Below are 25,462 nucleotides of genomic sequence, written 5' to 3' on the forward strand. Positions count from 1 at the left end.
CGGAAATTGCCAATGAAGATAGCAACACATTATCATTAGTTCGTGGTAGTAAAATATTGCAAACCACAAAATGGATTTGTGCATATCTTATATGGAAAATCGGAACAACAAGATATTTCAAGGGAAAAGTAAGAATGGTCCGGTCGCATTAAACGAGATTCAAGTTATGTCATTCCAGTAGATTTCTAATAGTTCGAAAGAAAAAAAGATGGATTGGCTCACATGGCTTTCTAATCCGGGTTATTATTTAAGTAATTCGTGATTATGTATATAGTTAGTGTGTTGCTTACTTTGCAACACGTCTCGTGTATGTAGTTCTTAGGCATGTAGTCATCCTAGAACTTTTTGTAATGCTTTCGTGTTGAACAAAAAATTGTTTGTCTTTCAAAAAATAAAAAGTAAAACTGTTATTGTATTACTCCGTAATTTAGTAAATTTTCAATTCACTGAATGCGATATAACATGTGAGGTGTGAAGCGGGTCACACGTTTTATTCCTCGTTTGGAATTACTCATTGTCAGGATTCAGGAAGCTATATATATATATATATATATATATATATATATATATATATATATATATATATATATATATATATATATATATATATATATATATATAAAAACGAACATCCACAACACAAAATGCTAGTACTATTATTCTTTTCTTTAATTTAATGGCAAATACTAGTTTTTTTTTTCTTTTTGAAAAAAAAATAATAAAAACTCGTATAGAAGTGAAGACATTTTTCAAAAGAAAACAACTTCAACAAAAAGATATAAAAGGAAACGGTAACATGAGAAACTCGTACCTAAAAAACTAACAATCAACGAAATACTTTATATGACCGAGCCTCAACCTTACAACGAATACTATTTTTTTTTACTGCAAATGTTAGTACTATAATACGTACATTAACCTTAACCTTAATTAATCAAATTATGTTTGTATCTCTAACCTTGCTATGATATAAGAATATTATGGATGTCATCACTCATCTACTCATTTAGGATCAATAGCTAGTTTTTTTTTTTTTTTTTTTTTTTTTTTTGGCAAAAAATCTTAAACTCATTCTTTTTTCAAATGAAAACACCCTTAACAAATATTACAAAAGAAACACGTGAACGAACACTCACGCATAGAAAGCAATCATCTAAGACAAAAGCTATCTATAAACGAGTCTCGACTAACAACCTGAAAAAACCTTGAAACAAACTAAACAATTATATACCTGTCCAACACGATAGTAACAGGATCCAAACCAAGTGATCTAAGTAGAAATCAACAAAAAAAAAATAAAAAAAAATAAACAAAGGATCACGAGACAAACACAAGTTCTCATTAGCTAGTCATCACTCATCTCAGCACTCTAATCACCCCAAGATATGTAGTTAGTGAGGTTTGAACATGAAACCTCTTGTGAAGAAATAAGCCGCAACCACTAGGCTATCTTGCGATGGGTACGCGTAGTGGTGACGAATAGTATGGTCATGGTGAACTCGACAAGGAGCCCCACCACAACACGCTACAAGTGCTTCTTACTTGAATAAACCTTAAATCTTTAATAAACTTAAACAAAGTTTATCAATAAATGATAGTAACATTAACACTTAACATATACAAAACTAATGAGGAATAGAAGCATCAACAAACGCTTTGCAACTTAACGACCCAAAACTAAACTTTTGTTGTTTTACTACGATTCCATTTTTCTTGATCAAAGGTTGATAGCGATGGAATGATGAAGACGCCGATGATGATGATGATGATGTTTCATCCTCTTCAAACTTCCGTTTTTTTAGGTTAATTGAAGTTGAACATGATGCCTCCATAATCAACTCATTGCACTCATTTACTTTCTCCTGAAGAACAACAATATATTAATCCAATGAGTTAATCGTCTTTAATATTATGTACTGTGTTCTCACTTTAAACCTCCTCATAATGTTCTGTATCTTTAATGCTGTCCAGTAATGCTATTTTTTCTTTGACCAAAAAGATAGTAATAATATGCATATTGTGTAAATGTATTAAGTACACTAGTACACTAATAGACTATGATAATAAATTCCAACATTTTGTAGCACTCATCATTAGGTGGTAAAACAAAACGGGGGATGATTCTCACACACACTTTTTTGATCCTCACACGCCAATTCAGTATTATTAGAAGAGTAAAAGGTTAGAATAGGTGTGAGGATCAAAAAAGTGTGTGTAAGAATCATCCCCCAAAACAATATGACACGTTATTGTAATTGTAATGTATTATATATTATAAACTATATATTAAAAAAAAAAAAAATCAAATCAAATAATCAAATTTTCTTGCTACCCTTTTTCTAGTTATCATTCAAGTAATCAAGTTCATCTGTTTGTTCATATGTGTAGTATCTTGGCTTTTTTTTTTTTGGAACAGCGATTTTTTGGTATCAGGAGATCATTTAATTCAACGACTCTCATTATTTGCACGTCACACACGTTCGGGCAGAAACTCGAACCCGATCGATGATACCCGAGAACACATCCATTCGGGCAGTGTTCCTGGGTAGAGGTCCGTGAACGAATCCCGTAAAACTTCCCTATAATGTCAATATATACCACCATTATTTGTGTTCAATTGGTTTAAAGAAAATACATACCTAAGGATATAACTTATGACCTCTCCCTATCCCATGACACAAAGTTAATGAACGTTGGGCTACGCTTATATACTTGTACATATTGATTTACAAAAATGTTAATTAAATATAAACATAAATAAATAAATGGTTGATGGTGGTACTAACATGGTCAAAGGCAAGGATCAATAGTATAAATGAAATGGTTTCACCAAATATTGTATTATATGCAATTAAAGTTGTACTCATCTCAATCCAGAAAACTAACACAACATATATGTGTTGGTAGTTTAGTACATTTGTACAAAGGACAAGGGACAAACCTTGGTGGTTTTGAGCAGATCCAGAAGCTGATTCTGATAGTCCACATAATTGAAAAAGTCAACTTGATGTATGACATGAAGCATTGTAACTGTGGCCAATACTGATGGTTGATAGCCCAAAAATCTTGAATCTAGCATCAATAAAGCACCGAACAATACATCATTAGTGATATGAACTAGTACCACCACATTTTCTTATAAAAGTTTTGACTTTTGGTCAAAATTAGTAAAAGATTTGGTTTTGACTAGTAAAATTACCAGAGACCAGGGATAAAATGAGATCTTCACATTTCTTGACAAAATCCCAATTAAATTGTGACTTCAATCCAAGCCTTCTTACAATGTGATCAAGAAATGATATAGGTGTAACTGGATTCATCTTCCATTTTAGAGTTGACATCACCAAAAGCTCCATTTTTTGTATGTTTTTTGGCTCAAACAAGTACTCTGTGTCCACTACCTGCAAAGAAAAAGAAACCCAAATCATGAAGACAACAAAATCACTCACATGGCTAATGATAAGTCCAAGGTACAAGTCAAACAGCTTAACGTACAACCGAAAACTACAGTACTTGTTTTAGCACTTGATTAACAAATCAACACTTAAAAAGCAAAACCCAGTTCGTTTTTCATCAAATTAGTTGCTAGTGATGATAATTTTCATATAAAGTTCCAAGCTTTAAATCATAGGATACAAGAAACATACTTGAAGATCTAGAAGAGTTGGCACTTGTGTTTCTTCAACTTTAGCAGCCAATGAGAGACAAGTGACAGCAAGAAGCTGAATCATCCATGGCTTACCTTTTTGAAAACGAAAACTTGAAAGAAACCTATCAAGATAATTAATTGAAAGAATGGCAGTAAGATGTGTGAATCCAAAATGTGATTTCACTTTAAGTATCCAGTCCACAGCTTGTTTGCGAGCAAGCAAAAGATAAGGGTCTGTTTGGTCAAAAGAGAAAGTAGAAGGGTGTCTTTGTAATTGTTGTTGTTGTTGTTGTTCTTTAGTAAAGAGTGAAACAAGTTCTTCATCTTCCCAGAAGAAATCTTGGTTGTTCAAGGGTGGGATATGAAGATGAGTGAAATCATGGAGGGTTGTTTGTGTAATTACATTGTTATGATCATAATCATCAACAACATAATCATCATCATGGTCATGAGTCCATGGTTGATCTTGTTCTTCACAATATAAGAATGTATCTAATAAGATAGATGAAGATGATGATGATGGTGAAGAAATCGCCATGGGATAAAGGGGTTGATTTTGATTAAAAATAACAATACATACAATATATAGTAGAAAAAGAGATGAATAAAGTGGTGTGATATTAATGTAATGTAATATTGCTATATCCTTCTATTTTGTCTATCTACTTTTTCTCTCTTATATACCCATCACATCACATTAAGATGGAAAGCAGCGTCGTTTGTTTTTCTAAGATCTTATAAAATCGTATGTCTCCGCTACACATTTTTACTATAGACTTTTTGTTTAATATTCACCATACAGACGTCAAATCTATAAATAAAAACATCTTAAGAAACAAATCGTAGATGACTCCACCCAAGGTGAAGGAAAGTTATGCCAACATACTACGTATTTTACTTTCTATGAGCACAAGGTGTTCGTGTCCATTTTTCGGTGTTCATTTCAAGGTCGCAAATGGACCTTAAAATTAAAATTGATTAAAGTGAGGTGCTGTTCGGTATCGTTGGTTCGAAGTCTCGGTGAAAGAAAATAAGACGTGGACCAATAAGAAAATAAAATAATTAAAAAAAAACATAAAATCAAGTTTCACACCGTCGGTAGGCCGACATCGAAGAACCGACGGCGTAATAGGTGACAACTGACGGCGGGACGGTATCCAAAAATCCAGAGTCGGTGAGCGATTCTTTGAGCGACGGTGTGGATACCGTGTGCTCTACGTATGGTTTGTTACTTTGTTATATTCGGTGGTTATGTGCATGCACATCTAGCAAGTGTTATATACATGACACAACATTTTGATTGATACCGACTTAATTAATAACCTCCTTTTCGGGAAACTACCGCAAGTAAATAACCCACCAAATGTATGTCTATGGCAAGCGTGTGTATGGGTTTGTGCATATAAAATTTGGCAAAACGGGAAATAATAAGCTCTTCCGCAACGTGAATGGGTCAAGCCCATTTACATTCCAATAGATTAAAGTTTTTAGTTTCGAGTGAATTTCAAATAGGGTAAAGAATTTCTCCCTCGATTGGTTACAATGGTCGGTAAACCCATTTGATATTGGCGGCATTGGTTGACTTAGCTGATATTCCAGACATTCGAAAATTATTCCAGTTAATCAATTCGTCGGCAGGCTGCTGCCTCACTCGGATCTTGGCAGTGTCTTTCATAGGTTATATGCTCAAAAGTTTGTAATTATTTCACTTAGTCGTGTTGCTAGCGATTTAGTTCGGATTCGTTGCTCTGTATAGGTCGCTTGTTTAGGGCTGCTTTTTGCAGCTGATTTCGTCTGAGTTGGAATTAATAAAAGTTTTGCTTAAAAAAAAACATTACAGTTAATAACTTATGACCCCATCATGTCTAATACTCCAACATAATCATCGCTAAATAGAATTTCATGCGATCGTAATTGATTGATTAATCTACTGGCACTAAACAGTAACTCTATCTTGTTAGACAAAATACCATCAAACTTTTCAATTTAAAAAAAAAAAAAAAAAAAATGAATTTCACTGAGCAGTTAAACAAGCAATGAAAGAATCCATCATTATTCACATATTCATTATTATATTATAATTATAATTATTATATTATAATTATAATTATAATTATAATTATAATTATAATTCAAAACAAAAACAAGGCATAAACAGATTACTTATCCCATTCTTACTCCATTAAAAAGAAAAAAAATTGCCAACAGAAAGACACAAGGCATATGTCATCACAAATTCACAAGTAGCAAATCTCAAGGGTCTAACAACTATAAACCAACTTACGAAAATCAAACCACTATTACGAAATTTACAGTTTCGACAATAACTAGAAAGTTTAACCCATTGATACATTGCACTCTTGTTTTAAGGGGGTAAGACTTCTTCCTCAATACGGTGGAGGATATGTTCCTGGGTGTGGAGGACCTAATCACGAAACAAAATAACATATATACTTATAAATCACCGCTAAAAAAAGAAAAAAAAAAATTCATAGATATATGGGATTAAAGAAGGACTAACCAGGAGGATATTGGGATCCATATGGTTGAGGCGGATACGCTGGAGCGGGTGGGTACGGTTGTCCATAAGGTGCTGCTTGAGGTGGGTATGGAGACGGTGGATAACCACTTGAATTGGGCGGGTATGAAGATGGTGGATAACCCGTATTCGGTGGGTACGATGGGTAGGGTGATTGTGCAGGATAACCAGCAGATGGCGCATATGGATATTGCGGTGGTGGTGCAGAGTAGAGTGAGGCCTGGGGCGCACCGTATGGTGGAGCTGCTGTACCATGACTGCCTGATGGTTTTGTTGGTTTCTGAACATTAACAAAGTATTAGCAGCATAGCATAAGATATTTTGTTAGTAATTGATCATAAACATACCAAGTGATTATATACACTAGCTAATCACTTTTATACAATCTTAATTCAGGTCAACCTGACCAGTTTTGAACAGTACCAGAAAAGTATCCGGGTTTTCTACATTAGTGAACCCGACCATTTTCCCACCTCTATGAAATATCAGATATCTTGTTACAAGGGTAAAAAAGATGCATAAATGGAACTTACATTGGCACTGGTATAGTGTACAATTAATCGAACCTCTCCAGCATGCCTGCATAGCCAAAGTTGTGCATTAGAAAAACGGATACAGTCTCAATCAATTATATCTGAGCTATCATCTTTGCTAAATTTTACCAATTATTTAACATTAACATAATAAGATTTTCAACATGTGCGAGTTAACGACATGAGGATAAGCAAAAAACGGATCAGTCAGTCAAAATGCAATGACACGGACTCTAGCGTGAGCAGCTATGATCATTTTGTACTCTTAGAAAGATGATCTTAAAATTGTACATGTTTTTATTGTTTCTTATTCCAGGTGATAACCATCCTATCAAAATCCATGCTTGCATTTTATGAATATTGATGACTGACTTATACTTAATAATTTGTGAAAAGTCTAACAAGCCACAAGTGAGCCAAGACAAAGGACCCCCCAACCCAAGTGGGAAGAAAACTTTGAGGTCACCTAAGCAGAGTTGGATGGTTCAATCTAGTTCTCGGATATGGCCAAATTCCTAACGAGCGTGTTTATAAGTGACGACAATAACTCTAGCACCAACATCACCTATGATGACAAAACCTTCAACCTTCTAGGTGACTTGCACTAGGAGAAGCGCAGCTAAAAATGCAAAAGTATAATGTAGAAACGACAACATCATCCACTAATTTTATAGTTTTCTCATCCAATAAAGACACAACGAGAATTGGAACGATACAGAGAAGATTAACATGGCCCCTGCGCAAGGATGACACGCAAAAATCGAGAAATGGTCCAAAAAAAATGGAACAATACTCATGCGAGTCGTCATAAAAACTAAAAAGCAAATACCACTTGGTTGCATGTACAAGGTGAGCTCATCAAAAGGTTTGATATCAAGATTAACGAATTAGTAGGAACATTCATAGATGGCTTCTCTTTGCTGTCATGTTTTACATGTACTAAACTATCAATCTCCCTACTTCTTACAACTTGATGACGTAGGGTTTGGCCCAATTAGGGTCTACGCAATTAACTTGGGCCCCAAGTCAAGTAACCCTAATTCCCATCTATAAATATGGGGCAAAACCTACATCAAGTTCACACGCTCCCAATCGCATACACTCTCATGCGGTCATTCAATCTCGCCTCTCACTCTCTCAATGAAAGCACGCGGCAGTCATCGCCGGATCTTCTCCACGATCGTCTTCACGATCGCAACACTAGGGTTTTTACCTACGGGTCTTGTAGGGTTTTTTCTCCCTTTGCCGTCGATAGGGTCCGACTATCGACCGGCGGGCAATTCGTTGGCCACCCTCCCGAGATCATCATCTCGGGTACGGGTTATTCACGGTAACCGGACCGGAGATCAACGACGTTGACGCCTAAAAAAAACCCTTTCGCATTGCTGTTCGTGTGTAGGTTTTCCCTCGGAAAAAATATGCATGAACAATTGGCGCCATCCGTGGGACACGATGCATTATGTCTCGTGTTTCTACCGTCTATCGTTCGGTTTGAAAAGGTTTGTCTTTTCTTATTGAGCTTTTAATTCGTTATATGCGGTTTAAGTACATGAATATTTAGCGCAGATGTTCGCGAGCTTGCGCAACTGTCCACACGCTTTTGTCCAGGTTACGCACGCTTTGCGCACAGTTGTCCGCGACTTTAGACGCGATTTTCATGCGGTTTTACGCATGCTAGTTCATGCGGTTTCCCCACGCATTCTGCATGCGGTTTTTTGCGCCTATGTTCGCGGGTTTACGCACAGTTGTTTGCGCAGGCTCCTGTGAACTTATTTTCCGCAGCATAATGAAAAGTTCGATACGATATTTGACAAAAATATCATACCGAACTTGGGGGACTTGATGACGTAGGGTTTGGCCCAATTAGGGTCTACGCAATTAACTTGGGCCCCAAGTCAAGTAACCCTAATTCCCATCTATAAATATGGGGCAAAACCTACATCAAGTTCACACGCTCCCAATCGCATACACTCTCATGCGGTCATTCAATCTCGCCTCTCACTCTCTCAATGAAAGCACGCGGCAAGCACGCGGCAGTCATCGCCGGATCTTCTCCACGATCGTCTTCACGATCGCAACACTAGGGTTTTTACCTACGGGTCTTGTAGGGTTTTTTCTCCCTTTGCCGTCGATAGGGTCCGACTATCGACCGGCGGGCAATTCGTTGGCCACCCTCCCGAGATCATCATCTCGGGTACGGGTTATTCACGGTAACCGGACCGGAGATCAACGACGTTGACGCCTAAAAAAACCCTTTCGCATTGTTGTTCGTGTGTAGGTTTTCCCTTAGAAAAAATATGCATGAACACAACTATTCAGTAACTGTTCAATTTTTTTTTTTTCCTTAACGTTTGATTAAAAAAAAAAAACTTTGCTGTTACATTATAAGTATTATTCAAAATAGAATACAGAATTTAGGTCTTAAAAGTTAAAACAACAAACCTTCCACTTTTACTCTGCAATGGCCAAGTACTGTCATCAAATCCTTGTGAAATAGCCTTTGCCAATTGAACCCTAGAACCACAACAATTTGTCCATAAACATAAAATAATCAATATCAATTTCAATTAATTAAATAAATAAATAACATCAGTAGCATATAAACAAGACTCTAAATCAGAATTAAAAAAAATAAAAAAATAAATAGTAATTACTTTCCACTGCCAATAAAGTCATCATGTTTGAGTGTATTGCTATTATAAACATAAACATTCAACTCTCTTAATCCTTCAATTAGCGTATACACAAATTTCTCTTGAAACGTAGGGTTCTTCCCTCCATCTACATCAAATCACAAACCTCTAATTACAACAAACTCCTTCATCAATCATCAAATCACATAAATAAATAAATAAATAAATACATATTTTTCGTTTTTATAATCAAAAAAATTACCTGTACAGGTACGTGTTCGAGATTTATTACTACCGTATTCAACACAAACGTACGGATCTTGCCTTGAAATCCACTCAGTATCCTTCAATTTGTTACAGCTAACAACTGAAAGTTAAAATAACTGTCACAATTAGACCTTAAAACTAAGATCTGCGTTTAAAAACTCACAAAATCAAACTGTAAGCTATAAAATTAGTCTGCGCAGGTTTCAATGATTTAGGGCAACAATCGGTAACACAAATGGTTATAACGTTTACATGCATATAAACATGATTAATCAATTGCGTATAAGCTGAAGAATTAAATTAATTAAACGTACCAGTGACTTCTAGTAGATTGCCTTGGATGCCGTAAGCTGCCATGATTTAGTAGATTGATTGATGATGAAATTGAAATTGAAATTGAAATTGAAATTGAATGAATTAGCGATTTAGCGGAATTCTATTCTAGTTGACCTTATATAATTGACTTGGACGCGCTTTTGAGATGACCATATATATATAGTTTGCAATAATGCAATTGCTATTCAAGTTGTATATATTTTTGGTATTTGTGAATGTGAATATTTTTACACACACACACATATATATATATATATATATATATATATATATATATATATATATATATATATATATATAGTTTGCAATAATGCAATTGCTATTCAAGTTGTATATATTTTTGGTATTTGTGAATATTTTTATATATATATATATATATATATATATATATATATATATATATATATATAGTATGAATTTACTATTAACACCATTAATTTATTACTAAAGGGTATTTTCGTCATTTTGCGTATTCTTCTCTTCAGATCTTTAGTTGCCTAGAACCTTCGTCTGCTTTCATTCACTTCCAATCCAATTTTATCCACCGTTTTATTAACCTAGGTATGTTCTGATATTTCCATTCTCCATCACCAACTTCATGTAGAAGCTTCTGGTGATCGTTTCCATCTCCAGCGCCTCTTTGATTTTTCTCTCTGGTAGATTTACTCTTCAGAGAAATACTTCGTCGGGAGACCATCAACGGCGGGGATCGTCGTTGCTGCAACCACCAATGTCGTCGCTTCTGCTCCTGCCTTCAACGCCGTTGCTACCGCTCCTCCTCCACCTTTGACGCCTCTTCTACCAGCGACAACGTTCCCCGCCAGGTTACGGTCCGTCAGTGTATTGTTGGACTAAAAAGGTTAGGGTTTTAGCTAATCGCCTAGCAAAGCTATTGATCATCGTCCAACTCTACCCTCGCGATGACGAACTATTGTTTTCCGGTGAAAATGAGGTTAGGTTTCCTTTTTTGAAATGAATACATGTATATACTTTTATGTTTTTTTCCCCACGGTTTTTCATATAATCAAGTGACGCTATGAGTTTTGTACTATAATTATTCATATTAATAATGGTTATTTCTTTCACATTAGGTCTAATTGTTGACCACATAAGTTTATATACTACAATTGGTAATCTAAATATAAAATAATAGGATTCGGAGCATTAATTTAGGAATTATGTATTCTTATTTGTGATACTGTGAATGTGAACACGGAGATTGTTATATACTGTAATTATTAGGTTGAATCTATGAACTGTTATTTCGAATTATATAGAAAGATGAATACATATTTTGGATATAATAAGCACAAGATTAATATAGTTATGATATTTAGTGTTGTTTTGTATACCCTGCTTTTTTTGTCGCTTTGGGGTTACGATTTGAAACTAAAAAAAAAAAAAAAAAGGATTTTAAGTTGGTTTGTTAGTTGCGATTGATTTGGATTGTTCTTGGTTATTAACACCTGATTGAAGAGGCATTTAACGGCTGAAATACTTTGGTATGGTTCTCTTATTGATAGTTTTCGATTTCTTCGTTTTCCCTTAAGTTTGCTGCGATTTTGGTATATGCTTCTAAAATCGATGATGATTTTCTCTTATTTGCAGGTACTTTATCTATTATTGTCTCACTTACTCTGTTTCCAGGTGTCATGTTGGTATTCTAAGTTTAACTAGACATTCTTATGATATAATATTTTTTGTTTAGGGTTATTGTTTTTTTACTAATTATTTGTCTGCTGCTGTTACCTGTCGCTATTGATGTCCTTTCTTCAACGTATTTTTTGCCTCTTTTTTCGCGCATGTTAGTTGCCATTTTTCATTGCACACTAAACGAATTAGGTATAATTTCGTCTACAAAAAGTCAAAAGAAACATAATGTTGAAACGCCTTTTGTCTCGGGGGCGGGGTTTACCTGGTGTTGTTTTGGTTTGTCTTCTTCCCTCTGCTTTACATGCATTGAGAATGTTAGTTGCTTACTTTAGTAACTTATGTGTCATAGTTAACTCCCGTGTAATGCCAACATCATTTATTCACGGATTTCTATGCTAATAACGCCTGTTTTACATGATGGAACAGCCAGATTTAGCAGGCATCCTGAGACCTAATGAGGCAAGCATACCACTTCAGCCATAAGTATACTGCACTTGGGTTGGATGAGGCATCCGGAACCCTACACCTACCGATTTCTGCTGTGTTTTACTTGATCTATATGTAAGTTACCTTTTAGTTACATTTCTAATTTCCAGTATATATTATTCCCTACTTCGAATTCGTTACTGACTATAAAAGAAACATTTATAGTAGGTGATAAAAAGAAAGTTAAAATTAATTTTTAATTTTTTTGGAAAACCATTGCCCATGCTTTCTTACAATTTTTATAACACTGTAGGTTGCATAGTCAACGTCAGCCCTGTTAGGCCTCCCGGTAACGCGAGCACAAGCGAACAAGTTAGCCCGACTGAGACTGTCAAAAGGGACATAAACATCAGTAACTTAAGGTTAGTGCATCTATTTTCGACTAGGAGAGCAAGCCAGTTGTAATTGCTATAAGCGCAGCCTCGGCAAAACGCTACAAATGTATCAAACGATTATACCTTCCCTCATTGCTCATATATATGTTCATTCCATTACTATCATTATCATTTTCTATTAAATTACTTATTGTGTTGTTAAATTAAGTTTACTAATTCATAATTCTTAACAACTTTTACACTTCATATGTCACATGTTTCCTTAAAGCAGATCATCCTCATATCAATGGTATATCGTTTCCCACTATTATCTAAACCCGGAGATCGAAGAATATGACCGTTCCATTGAAAGGTAAATACAGCCAAACCAAAAACAAAAAATTTCTTTGAGTTATAATTCATACACGTCTGCTTAACAGGTACAGGGAAAGAATTCCGGAACAAACGCTACTACTAATTAACCCAATTAAATTTGAGGTCCCAGAAATCGAAAAGAGAAGGAACAGTACCCGCTACTACTAATACCAACCCCCGACATCTACAAGGTACGCATGTTTTAAAAACACATAAATTGTAACTCAACACATGGCACCGAGTTTTTAAGTTTATGATAGACTTACCTTTTTGCATACTGTGTGCCAGAGGTTTTGTTATGCAGGCTTAATTAACATGTTCAACATTTATAAAGAGCATTTGATTGATCTAAATAAGTTTGCTTTGCAAAGACAGTAGAAGGTGTTGAAATGTGTGGTCGACATACAATTTGACATCATAAATTTTAAAATACCGTTGTAAACTTATCATCGTTATATTCACTCCAGGTGAGTCTGTTCAAGGCACTATCTGAGTATGCCAACAGGTAATTCTATCGTATACTATCTTGCCAATTTAAGTCTTAGTTCTTATAATTTTGTGTGCGTTCATAGCATTACGGCAGCTGTGTTTTTTAAGCTAATGTTAGTTATAGTATACATTTGTTGTAATTCGATTGTTGTTGCTTTGGAAGATGTTGCACATGGACTCCTTGCAAGACTTCAAGATTCAAAGCAACATTTTAACCAGATTTGAGGTATGTTAGCAATATCCTAAGATCCCTACATAAATGATTGAATGACAATGACGGCAGTATATAGCGCTACCACCTACATAATAAAAAGTATATTCACACACATGATGTTTTCTGTATCACAGATACTACTGAAAAAGAATCGAAGAAAAAAAGAGATTGAGACAACAACTGCAGCTAAAGAGGCCATGTAATTTTGAATGTATATATTGAAGGTGACCTGCAGCATGCTCTATGACCATTATGAACTACTGCAGCTTACAGGATTTTGTACGAATGTACCTGTAACATATTGTAACACCTGTATTAGGTTACCCATTGTACAATTATGTAGCAAACAACATCGTGAAATATCTAAACATTATGTAACGCACAATCTGAATGCATTGGAAGGTGGTCGCTGCAATGCGCGACTGACCACCTGCTTGTTTATGTAATTGCAATTGCAATTGCAAGTTGTGTATATTTTTGGTATTTGTGTATATTTTTGGTATCTATATAATTGGTTTTTGATTCAGATTTTAACATGTTTAAATGACTAAATTGAATGATTTGCCTTAAATCAATCTTCCAATGTTTAAAAAAGTTGTAGCTTTAATTTAGGTTTGGAGCTAGATGTTTCATTTTTTAATTATTGATTTATTTTTAATTAATTAATTGGGTGTAATGAAGTTGTAGATTTGTATTCTCAAGGGTTTATAGAGGTAGAATTTCATTTTTAAAGATTATACAGCAAAATATAAAAGAATTTCGAAAAGCCCCAAAGATGGAACTGATATAAGACCATTCTCAACCGTGACTGTAACGTCACATGCAGTTTTGACAATTATTGGCCAAAAAAAGACAATTTGACCGTGATCTGGCAAAGTCAGTTTCTCAAATTTTATAACCGTGTGTGTCAGTTTTTTGTGTTAAATATTGGGTAGAGATGTGGTAAAATCTGATTGAAATGAGTGGGAAAAAATAAATTAATAATAATAACTATATATTTATTAAATAAAGAAAATGTGTGATTGGCCAAAAACAAAACTGACGGTGCAAACAAAATTCGTCTTGGGAGTGACTGACGGATTTCTGAGTGACGCTGCAATATACTCGTCACTTTTTGTCAGTTTAGTGCCAACTGGACTGAAGCCCAGGGACTCTCCCTGACGCCGCATAAGAAATGGTCTAAGTAAACCATTTCTTGAAACAATAAACTTCTAAGAAGATGATTTTATTCGTACACCTTTGATATTTGATATTCTTTTAACTTTGCCAAAAATACATAATTAGTCAACATATATATGTATTTTTTCATGACCGGTCCTAATCCATCTGGACGAATACATTACATTTGGTTACATCGCGAGGTACTTGACCTCTATATGATACATTTTACAAATATTGCATTTGTTTTTTTAAAAGACAAACTTTCATTACATCGACGGTTGAAAGGCATGCATACTATTTCATAATATATCCAACTATAATTGACTTAATAATATTCTTGATGAACTCAACGACTCGAATGCAACGTCTTTTGAAATATGTCATGAATGGCTCCAAGTAATATCCTTAAAATGAGCTAATGCACAGCGGAAGATCTCTTTAATACCTGAGAATAAACATGCTTTAAAGTGTCAATCAAAAGGTTGGTGAGTTCATTAGTTTAACATAAATAACCATTTCCATCATTTTAATAGACCACAAGATTTTCTTTTTCAGTTCTCATAAATATACGTCCCATGCATAGAGACAAAAATATCATTCATATGGATTGAACACCTGGTAACCGACATTAACAAGATGCATATAAGAATATCCCCTATCATTCCGGGAAATCCTTCGGACATGATAAAAACGAATTCGGAGTACTAAAGCATCTGGTACTTTGGATGGGGTTCGTTAGGCCTAATAGATCTATCTTTAGGATTCGCGTCAATTAGTAGATCGGTTTACTAATTCTTAGGTTACCAAGCAAAAGGGGCATATTCGGCTTCGATCATTCAACCATATAATGTAGTTTCGATTACTTGTGTCTATTTCGTAAAACATTTATAAAAGTTGCGCATGTATTCTCAGTCTCAAAAATATATATTGCAAAAGCATTTAAAAAGGGAGTAATGAAACTCACAATCCAATATTTTGTAGTAAAAATATTCATACGACGAAACTGAACAATGCAGGGTTGGCCTCGGATTCACGAACCTATATCATTCATATATGTATTAAAACATATTCTTGTAATCGAACCAATTTATATATATTTATTTATGTATTAAGATTAATATTCTCATATATATAATTTTTATTAGTATTTATAATATCTTATAATACTTGTTTGATAGATAATTTATTTAACGTTATACAAATAATATTATATTAATTATAACATAATATTAAGTAATATTATTATACTTATGCAATAAACATATTTTTGTATAGATTTCTTTTGTATACAAAATAATAGTTATAATAATAATATTAGAACAAGGATAATAATAAAAATTGTAATACTATTTACCATAATGATACTAATAATTTTTAAAGATAATAACGATAAGATAAAATGATAGTTTTCGTGAAAATAATAATTTTGATAATTTTTAATTATAGAGATACCTTACTTTAATAATGTAATGATAATAATAATAATAGTGTTAATAATAATAAGTTTTATTATAAACTTCGTGTTTAATTTGTAGTCTTATAACTATAATTTCTGTAGTTTTTATCATATGAACTCTTATTGTTATTATTTTCATATTATAGTTGTTATTAACATATTAGTAATCATAATAATCGATAATAACAATAATAATACAATACTAATAATGATATTAATAATAATGTTGATATTATTAATAATTTTACTTATGTTAGTAATAACAATAATCATAATCATAATAGTACTAATAATACATGTTTTAGTAATAATAATAATGATAATAATTATCATTTTAGTAATAAAAACAATAATAATAATAATAATGGTTATAATTCTTATAATTATAATAATCATAATAACAACTATGAAGCTTATAACAATAATTATAATGCTAATAATAATTATGATACTAGTAGTAATCATTTTAATACTATTTATAATACTAGTACATTACTAAATAATAATTATAATGACAATAATATTAGTAATAATAATTATAAAAATAAGATTAAGTAGTATACCCTTTTTAAGAAAACTTTAATAAAAAGAAGCTCCTAACGGGACTCGAACCCGAGACCCTTCGCTCACCCGCACTCATCCAAACCATTCAACCATCCGTGTCTTTCTGTTTTTATCTACCCTTATATATATAACCCGATATTATGTGTTCTTATTCTCCTTCTTCATAAACAATCATTTCTGTTTCATCCTTCAGTTGGAGTTACCAATTTGTTTAGGTTTTAAAATAGAACAGAACATTGAGAATGGTTTTAAATTAGTTATCAATTGAAAACAAAAAACAAAATATACAACCCCTGTTGCTGTGTCCGACGTTTGAAGAAAAGAAAAAAAAAATTTGATTTTGAGATTGAAAGCGTTTTGGACTAAGATTCTTAAACAAAATCAATTCTAAATCGTTGTTAGAACATATCTGGATCATCACTGGAAACCATAATATCAAAACACTTACTAATTTTCCCATGAACACATGTTTGACTTTTTTGTAATATAACTTTGACTTCGAAATTCTTACTTGATATAAGAAATTAGGATATGAAACTTTCCAGATAGTTTGAGCACGAGATTCCTAACATGACTGCATTTTTCATTTTTGAAATTGAATTCGAATTTGGGATCTGGCTATAAAGTTGAAGAACAGGATATTCGTTGTCTGTTTTTTTTTTATTTATTAAAATTCTTTGATGAGCCTAACTGATTGAAAAGAAACTGGTTGTTGTAATTGATAGTAGTATTTAACAATGAAAAGAACTCAGATGTGTATATAACTTGAATTGATTGATTCCTATTGTAAATCCAATTTAACAATATTCTAAGCGGACAAAAACAATTAGAAAAATTAAAAAGGGTGAGATGGATTGATAACTGAATTTGTTTTATTTCATATATGAGATCGACCTTGTGGACCTTTTACAGACAGAATCATGAATCAAATAAGGTTAGATAATGACATGAAGCAGTAATTGTATCGATCTGTTATGTGTAGCTGTATATATATACCTTTTTATATCTGTAATTATATTTACGTATAAATATCAATTGTTTATATTTATATATCTATTATATTAATTCTGTAATATTAATTAGTAATATAAATCTGTTAATAAAACCTGTTTATAAATTTTTAATAAAAGTACTAGTAATAATAATAATAATAGTATTTATAATAATAATAATATCTTTATCAAAATTATACTAATATTAATAAGAATAAAAGTAGTTATAAAAATGATCATAATAATGTTATTAATGATAATCATATTAAATTGTATTATTTTTATTATAATAATGTTGATAACTATAATAATGATGATGATAATAATTTATTAATGATACTAATAATATTAGTCATTACAATAATATTAGTAATAATAATATAACAAATTTATATTTATATCCATAATAATATTAATAATACTAATATAGATGTTAATATTGATAGTAGTAATATTATTACTATAACAATTATAGTTTAACTTATAATTACATTTATTATATTAGATATTAATATTACATGTTATTAATTACTATGTGATATATATAATAATAATAATAATAATAATTCCTAATGACAATACTTAATAATAATAATTCTTAATTCAAATGATTAAATTTTATTATTTTCAATTATTATATATTTACCTTTATATATGTATACACCTGTACGTATTTATTTACAATTAATTGTTCGTGAATCGTTGGTAATGGTCGAATGGTAATTGAATACATGAACATAGTTTCAAAGTTTTCGAGACTCAACATTATAGACTTTGCTTATCGTGTCAGAAACATAAAGATTAAGTTTAAATTTGGTCGGAAATTTTCGGGTCGTCACATATTTTTCAATAATATATCAAGTATTAAATTGATTGATATTGTCTTAGAGACGAATAGTGAAATTGTTCTTATGTTCCTATATTCGCTTTTTGATGTTTTAAATTTTGATTAGGGGCGTTCAATATTTATAGGTGTTTGTTATTGCGCTTGTAGATTGATTTTTTAATTATCACGTTTCAAGTCGGAAATAATTATTTTATAATGTTTGACAAATAAATAAATTTAATCGATTATTTACGTTCTGAATCCATCAAGACGCAAAAATTAAGAAGTAGATGGTGACCTACTGGTTTGAAAGTGCAAGTTCCTAAAACATATATCTGTTACTTTGATATACTACTCTACTCCCGTATTAACATACCGATGGCCACTAGATAATATGTAACTCTAACAGCCTCCTGCATGTAATGTTATTATTATGAAAATACGAATGTTATATTTGTAACTTTTAATTTATTTTATGATAATGTTTTTTTTTTTGGACAGCGATTAGGATCACCCGAGGGGGACTAAACCACCCATTGCGATCATCTCCCGTTTTGACTATGCCGATGCAGCGATAATAACCCCGCCCCTGTGACGCCCCGTACAAAACCTGAAATGTCCCGTTCTTATTGATTAAAAACGTTCCATATTAATTGATTTCGTTGCGAGGTTTTGACCTCTATATGAGACGTTTTTCAAAGACTGCATTCATTTTAAAACAAACCATAACCTTTATTTCATCAATAAAGGTTTAAAAAGCTTTACGTAGATTATCAAATAATGATAATCTAAAATATCCCGTTTACACGCGACATTGCATAATGGTTTACAATACAAATATGTTACAACGAAATAAGTTTCTTGAATGCAGTTTTTACACAATATCATACAAGCATGGACTCCAAATCTCGTCCTTATTTAAGTATGCGACAGCGGAAGCTCTTAATAATCACCTGAGAATAAACATGCTTAAAACGTCAACAAAAATGTTGGTGAGTTATAGGTTTAACCTATATATTATCAAATCATAATAATAGACCACAAGATTTCATATTTCAATACACATCCCATACATAGAGATAAAAATCATTCATATGGTGAACACCTGGTAACCGACATTAACAAGATGCATATATAAGAATATCCCCATCATTCCGGGATTCTCCTTCGGACATGATATAAATTTCGAAGTACTAAAGCATCCGGTACTTTGGATGGGGTTTGTTAGGCCCAATAGATCTATCTTTAGGATTCGCGTCAATTAGGGTGTCTGTTCCCTAATTCTTAGATTACCAGACTTAATAAAAAGGGGCATATTCGATTTCGATAATTCAACCATAGAATGTAGTTTTACGTACTTGTGTCTATTTTGTAAATCATTTATAAAACCTGCATGTATTCTCATCCCAAAAATATTAGATTTTAAAAGTGGGACTATAACTCACTTTTACAGATTTTTTACTTCGTCGGGAAGTAAGACTTGGCCACTGGTCGATTCACGAACCTATAACAAATATGTACATATATATCAAAGTATGTTCAAAATATATTTACAACACTTTTAATACATTTTGATGTTTTAAGTTTATTAAGTCAGCTGTCCTCGTTAGTAACCTACAACTAGTTGTCCACAGTTAGATGTACAGAAATAAATTTATAAATATTATCTTGAATCAATCCACGACCCAGTGTATACGTATCTCAGTATTGATCACAACTCAAACTATATATATATTTTGGAATCAACCTCAACCCTGTATAGCTAACTCCAACATTCACATATAGAGTGTATATGGTTGTTCCGCAATATATATATAGATGGGTCGACATGATAGGTCGAAACATTGTATACGTGTCTATGGTATCTCAAGATTACATAATATACAATATAAGTTGATTAGGTTATGGTTGGAATAGATTTATTACTAACTTTCACGTAGGTAAAATGAGTAGTTTTTATCAATCTTGTTTTACTCGCCATTTCTTCGTTTCTAATCCGTTTTGAGTGATTCCAGTGGCCACGGTTTCGTATTGAACTTAACTTTATGAATCCAAACATAAAAAGTATAAGTTTATAGTCGGAAATACAAGTTACAAGTCATTTTTGAAAGAGGTAGTCATTTCCGTCGAAAGAACGACATCTTGATGACCATTTTGAAAAACATACTTTCACTTTGAGTTTAACCATGATTTTTGGATATAGTTTCATGTTCATAAGAAAAATAATTTTTCCAGAAGTATAGCTTTTAAATCAAAGTTCTTCTTAGCTTTTAATTATCCCAACCAAAACAGCCCCCGGTTTTACTACGACGGCGTATATCCAGTTTTATGGTGTTTATCGTGTTTCCGGGTTTTAAATCATTAAGTTAGCATATCATATAGATATAGAACATATGTTTAGTTGATTTTAAAAGTCTAGTTAGAAGGATTAACTTTATTTGCAAACAAGTTTAGAATTAACTAAACTATGTTCTAGTGATTACAAGTTTATAACGTTGAATAAGACAGCTTTTTATGTATGAATCGGATGATGTTATGAACATCATTACTACCTCAATTTCCTTGTATAAAACTACTGAAAATGAGAAAAATGGATCTAGCTTCAAAGGATCCTTGGATGGCTTGAAAGTTCTTGAAGCAGAATCATGACACGAAAACAATTTCAAGTAAGATTTCCACTCGAAATAAGATTGTTATAGTTATAGAAATTGAATTAAAGTTTGAATATGATTATTACCTTGTATTAGAAAGATAACCTACTGTAAGTAACAAAGGTTTCTTGATCTTGGATGATTACTTGGAATGGATTTAGAAAACTTGGAAGTAAACTTGCAATCTTGGAAGTATTCTTGATTATGAAACTAGAACTTTTGGAATTTATGAAGAACACTTAGAACTTGAAGATAGAACTTGAGAGAGATCAATTAGATGAAGAAAATTGAAGAATGAAAGTGTTTGTAGGTGTTTTTGGTCGTTGGTGTATGGATTAGATATAAAGGATATGTAATTTTGTTTTCATGTAAATAAGTCATGAATGATTACTCATATTTTTGTAATTTTATGAGATATTTCATGCTAGTTACCAAATGATGGTTCCCACATGTGTTAGGTCACTCACATGGGCTGCTAAGAGCTGATCATTGGAGTGTATATACCAATAGTACATACATCTAAAAGCTGTGTATTGTACGAGTACGAATACGGGTGCATACGAGTAGAATTGTTGATGAAACTGAACGAGGATGTAATTGTAAGAATTTTTGTTAAGTAGAAGTATTTTGATAAGTGTCTTGAAGTCTTTCAAAAGTGTATGAATACATATTAAAACACTACATGTATATACATTTTAACTGAGTCGTTAAGTCATCTTTAATCGTTACATGTAAGTGTTGTTTTGAAACCTTTAGGTTAACGATCTTGTTAAATGTTATTAACCCAAAGTTTATAATATCAAATGAGATTTTAAATTATTATATTATCATGATATTATGATATATTAATATATCTTAATATGATATATACATTTAAATGTCGTTACAACGATAATCGTTACATATATGTCTCGTTTCGAAATCCTTAAGTTAGTAGTCTTGTTTTTACTTATGTAGTTCATTGTTAATATACTTAATGATATATTTAATTATCATATTATCATGTTATATATAATATAACAATGTATTAATATGCTTCATATATATTTAGTAAGACGTGGTTATAACGATAATCGTTATATGTATCGTTTCGAGTTTCATACGTCAATAATCTCCTTTTTAAGTATATAACTTATTGTTACTATTTTTAATGAGATACTTGATGATCATTATATCATGTTAAACATATATATTTATTCATTTATGTATCATCATGTCATATACAACTTATAGCGTTCGTGAATCATTGGTCAAACTAGGTAATCAGACGTTTACAAAATTTCCGTTTCAATTAACCAAGTCTTAACAAGTTTGATTGCTTAACATGTTGGAAACATTTAATCATGTAAATATAGTTTTCATTAAATATATAATCATAGAAAGGTTCGGAAAAGTTCGGGTCACTACAGTACCTACCCGTTAAATAAATTTCGTCCCGAAATTTTAAGCGATTGGAGGTGTTGGCTCATCTTCTGGAAATAAGTGCGGGTACTTCTTCTTCATCTAATCTTCTTGTTCCTAGGTGAACTCGGGTCCTCTACGAGAATTCCAACGAACCTTAACAATCGGTATCTTATTTTGTTTAAGTCTCTTAACCTCGCGATCCATTATTTCAACGGGTTCTTCAATGAATTGAAGTTTTTCATTGATTTGGATTTCGTCCAACGGAATAGTGAGATCTTCTTTAGCAAATTTTTTTTTTCAAATTCGAGACGTGGAAAGTGTTATGTACAGCCGCGAGTTGTTGAGGTAACTCAAGTCGGTAAGCTACTGGTCTGACACGATCAATAATCTTGAATGGTCTAATATACCTTGGATTTAATTTCCCTCGTTTACCAAATCGAACAACACCTTTCCAAGGTGCAACCTTAAGCATGACCATCTCTCCAATTTCAAATTCTATATCTTTTCTTTTAATGTCGGCGTAGCTCTTTTGTCGACTTTGGGCGGTTTTCAACCGTTGTTGAATTTGGATGATCTTCTCAGTAGTTTCTTGTATTATCTCCGGACCCGTAATCTGTCTATCCCCCACTTCACTCCAACAAATCGGAGACCTGCACTTTCTACCATAAAGTGCTTCAAACGGCGCCATCTCAATGCTTGAATGGTAGCTGTTGTTGTAGAAAAATTCCGCTAACGGTAGATGTCGATCCCAACTGTTTTTGAAATCAATAACACATGCTCGTAGCATGTCTTCAAGGGTTTGTATCGTCCTTTTGCTCTGCCCATTAGTTTGTGGATGATAGGCAGTACTCATGTCTAGACGAGTTCCTAATGCTTGCTGTAATGTCTGCCAGAATCTTGAAATAAATCTGCCATCCCTATCAGAGATAATAGAGATTGGTATTCCATGTCTGGAGATGACTTTCTTCAAATACAGTCGTGCTAACTTCTCCATCTTGTCATCTTCTCTTATTGGCAGGAAGTGTGCTGATTTGGTGAGACGATCAACTATTACCCAAATAGTATCAAAACCACTTGCAGTCCTTGGCAATTTAGTGATGAAATCCATGGTAATGTTTTCCCATTTCCATTCCGGGATTTCGGGTTGTTGAAGTAGGCCTGATGGTTTCTGATGCCCAGCTTTGACCTTAGAACATGTCAAACATTCTCCTACGTATTTAGCAACATCGGCTTTCATACCCGGCCACCAAAAATGTTTTTTGAGATCCTTGTACATCTTCCCCGTTCCAGGATGTATTGAGTATCTGGTTTTATGAGCTTCTCTAAGTACCATTTCTCTCATATCTCCAAATTTTGGTACCCAAATCCTTTCAGCCCTATACCGGGTTCCGTCTTCCCAAATATTAAGATGCTTCTCCGATCCTTTGGGTATTTCATCCTTTAAATTTCCCTCTTTTAAAACTCCTTGTTGCGCCTCCTTTATTTGAGTAGTAAGGTTAGTGTGAATCATTATATTCATAGATTTTACTCGAATGGGTTCTCTGTCCTTTCTGCTCAAGGCGTCGGCTACCACATTTGCCTTCCCCGGGTGGTAACGAATCTCAAAGTCGTAATCATTCAACAATTCAATCCACGTACGCTGCCTCATATTCAGTTGTTTCTGATTAAATATATGTTGAAGACTTTTGTGGTCGGTATATATAATACTTTTGACCCCATATAAGTAGTGCCTCCAAGTCTTTAATGCAAAAACAACCGCGCCTAATTCAAAATCATGCGTCGTATAATTTTGCTCGTGAATCTTCAATTGTCTAGACACATAAGCAATCACCTTCGTTCGTTGCATTAATACACAACCGAGACCTTGCTTTGATGCATCACAATAAATCAAAAAATCATCATTCCCTTCAGGCAATGACAATATAGGTGCCGTAGTTAGCTTTTTCTTCAATAACTGAAACGCCTTCTCTTGTTCATCCTTCCATTCAAATTTCTTCCCTTTATGCGTTAATGCAGTCAAGGGTTTTGCTATTTTGGAGAAATCTTGAATGAATCTTCTGTAGTAACCAGCCAATCCTAAAAATTGACGTATATGCTTCGGAGTTTTTGGGGTTTCCCACTTTTCAACAGTTTCGATCTTTGCCGGGTCCACCTGGATACCTTCTTTGTTCACTATGTGACCAAGGAATTGAACTTCTTCCAACCAAAATGCACACTTTGAAAACTTAGCGTACAGTTTTTCTTTCCTCAATACTTCTAGCACTTTTCTCAAATGTTCTTCGTGCTCTTGATCATTCTTTGAGTAAATAAGTATGTCATCGATGAAAACAATGACAAACTTGTCAAGATATGGCCCACACACTCGGTTCATAAGGTCCATGAACACAACTGGTGCGTTAGTCAAACCCAAACGGCATAACCATAAACTCGTAGTGACCATAACGCGTCCTAAAAGCAGTCTTTGGAATATCATCTTCTTTCACCCGCATTTGATGATACTCGGAATGTAAGTCAATCTTTGAATAAACAGACGAGCCTTGTAGTTGATCAAATAAGTCGTCGATTCTCGGTAGTGGGTAGCGGTTCTTGATGGTAAGTTTGTTCAACTCTCTGTAGTCAATACACAACCTAAATGTACCATCTTTCTTCTTGACAAACAAAACAGGAGCTCCCCATGGTGATGTGCTTGGTCGAATGAAACCACGTTCTAATAGTTCTTGCAGTTGGCTTTGCAGTTCTTTCATCTCGCTGGGTACGAGTCTGTAAGGAGCACGAGCTATTGGTGCAGCTCCTGGTACAAGATCTATTTGAAATTCAACGGATCGATGTGGAGGTAGTCCCGGTAATTCTTTCGGAAATACATCGGGAAATTCTTTTGCCACAAAAACATCATTGATGCTCTTTTCTTCAGTTTGTACTT

The 25,462-nt window shown here is 33.1% G+C and overlaps 2 protein-coding genes, 1 long non-coding RNA gene and 1 pseudogene across 8 annotated transcripts; 2 read left to right on the forward strand and 2 right to left on the reverse strand.

Moving 5' to 3' along the window:
- Nucleotides 1-1,625: 1,625 nt before the first annotated feature.
- Nucleotides 1,626-4,187, reverse strand: LOC139871174 (cyclin-D3-1-like). Its single transcript, XM_071858911.1, has 4 exons — nucleotides 3,648-4,187; nucleotides 3,200-3,401; nucleotides 2,942-3,072; nucleotides 1,626-1,862 (listed from the first exon to the last, which is right to left on the reverse strand). The coding sequence occupies exons 1-4, from the start codon at nucleotides 4,185-4,187 to the stop codon at nucleotides 1,626-1,628; spliced, it is 1,110 nt and encodes a 369-aa protein (XP_071715012.1).
- Nucleotides 4,188-5,797: 1,610 nt separating this feature from the next.
- Nucleotides 5,798-10,097, reverse strand: LOC139872123 (elicitor-responsive protein 1). Its single transcript, XM_071859944.1, has 7 exons — nucleotides 9,936-10,097; nucleotides 9,617-9,721; nucleotides 9,376-9,502; nucleotides 9,164-9,235; nucleotides 6,722-6,767; nucleotides 6,171-6,468; nucleotides 5,798-6,074 (listed from the first exon to the last, which is right to left on the reverse strand). The coding sequence occupies exons 1-7, from the start codon at nucleotides 9,976-9,978 to the stop codon at nucleotides 6,037-6,039; spliced, it is 729 nt and encodes a 242-aa protein (XP_071716045.1). The 5' UTR covers nucleotides 9,979-10,097; the 3' UTR covers nucleotides 5,798-6,036.
- On the forward strand, nucleotides 7,395-7,503 carry LOC139873821 (U6 spliceosomal RNA; annotated as a pseudogene).
- Nucleotides 10,098-10,510: 413 nt separating the features above from the next.
- On the forward strand, nucleotides 10,511-13,890 carry LOC139872601 (uncharacterized). 6 transcript variants are annotated; one of them, XR_011767100.1, is made up of 8 exons: nucleotides 10,511-10,909; nucleotides 11,566-11,604; nucleotides 12,037-12,171; nucleotides 12,350-12,458; nucleotides 12,703-12,783; nucleotides 12,851-13,290; nucleotides 13,438-13,500; nucleotides 13,623-13,890. It is a non-coding gene; the product is annotated as an uncharacterized lncRNA (long non-coding RNA). The 6 variants fall into 6 exon arrangements; XR_011767099.1 differs by lacking the exon at nucleotides 10,511-10,909 and adding an exon at nucleotides 10,954-11,459 and having other exon boundaries at nucleotides 12,041-12,171; XR_011767101.1 differs by lacking the exon at nucleotides 11,566-11,604.
- Nucleotides 13,891-25,462: the final 11,572 nt, after the last annotated feature.

This window comes from Rutidosis leptorrhynchoides, chromosome 10 (assembly GCF_046630445.1).
Source record: "Rutidosis leptorrhynchoides isolate AG116_Rl617_1_P2 chromosome 10, CSIRO_AGI_Rlap_v1, whole genome shotgun sequence".
NCBI classification, from domain to species: domain Eukaryota; kingdom Viridiplantae; phylum Streptophyta; class Magnoliopsida; order Asterales; family Asteraceae; genus Rutidosis; species Rutidosis leptorrhynchoides.

Bases quoted from the DNA above. Each gene is read 5' to 3' on its own strand.
- LOC139871174 (XM_071858911.1), bottom strand. From the start codon at position 4,187: ATGGCGATTTCTTCACCATCATCATCATCTTCATCTATCTTATTAGAT. The intron at 3,402-3,647 runs GTATGTTTCTTG...TTTTCTTTGCAG, and splicing joins CAACTCTTCTAGATCTTCAA to GTAGTGGACACAGAGTACTT. The intron at 3,073-3,199 runs GTAATTTTACTA...TATTGATGCTAG, and splicing joins CATTTTATCCCTGGTCTCTG to ATTCAAGATTTTTGGGCTAT.
- LOC139872123 (XM_071859944.1), bottom strand. From the start codon at position 9,978: ATGGCAGCTTACGGCATCCAAGGCAATCTACTAGAAGTCACTG. The intron at 9,503-9,616 runs GTAATTTTTTTG...GATTTGATGTAG, and splicing joins TCGAACACGTACCTGTACAG to ATGGAGGGAAGAACCCTACG. The intron at 6,768-9,163 runs GTTTGTTGTTTT...TTGGCTATGCAG, and splicing joins TTGCAGAGTAAAAGTGGAAG to GCATGCTGGAGAGGTTCGAT.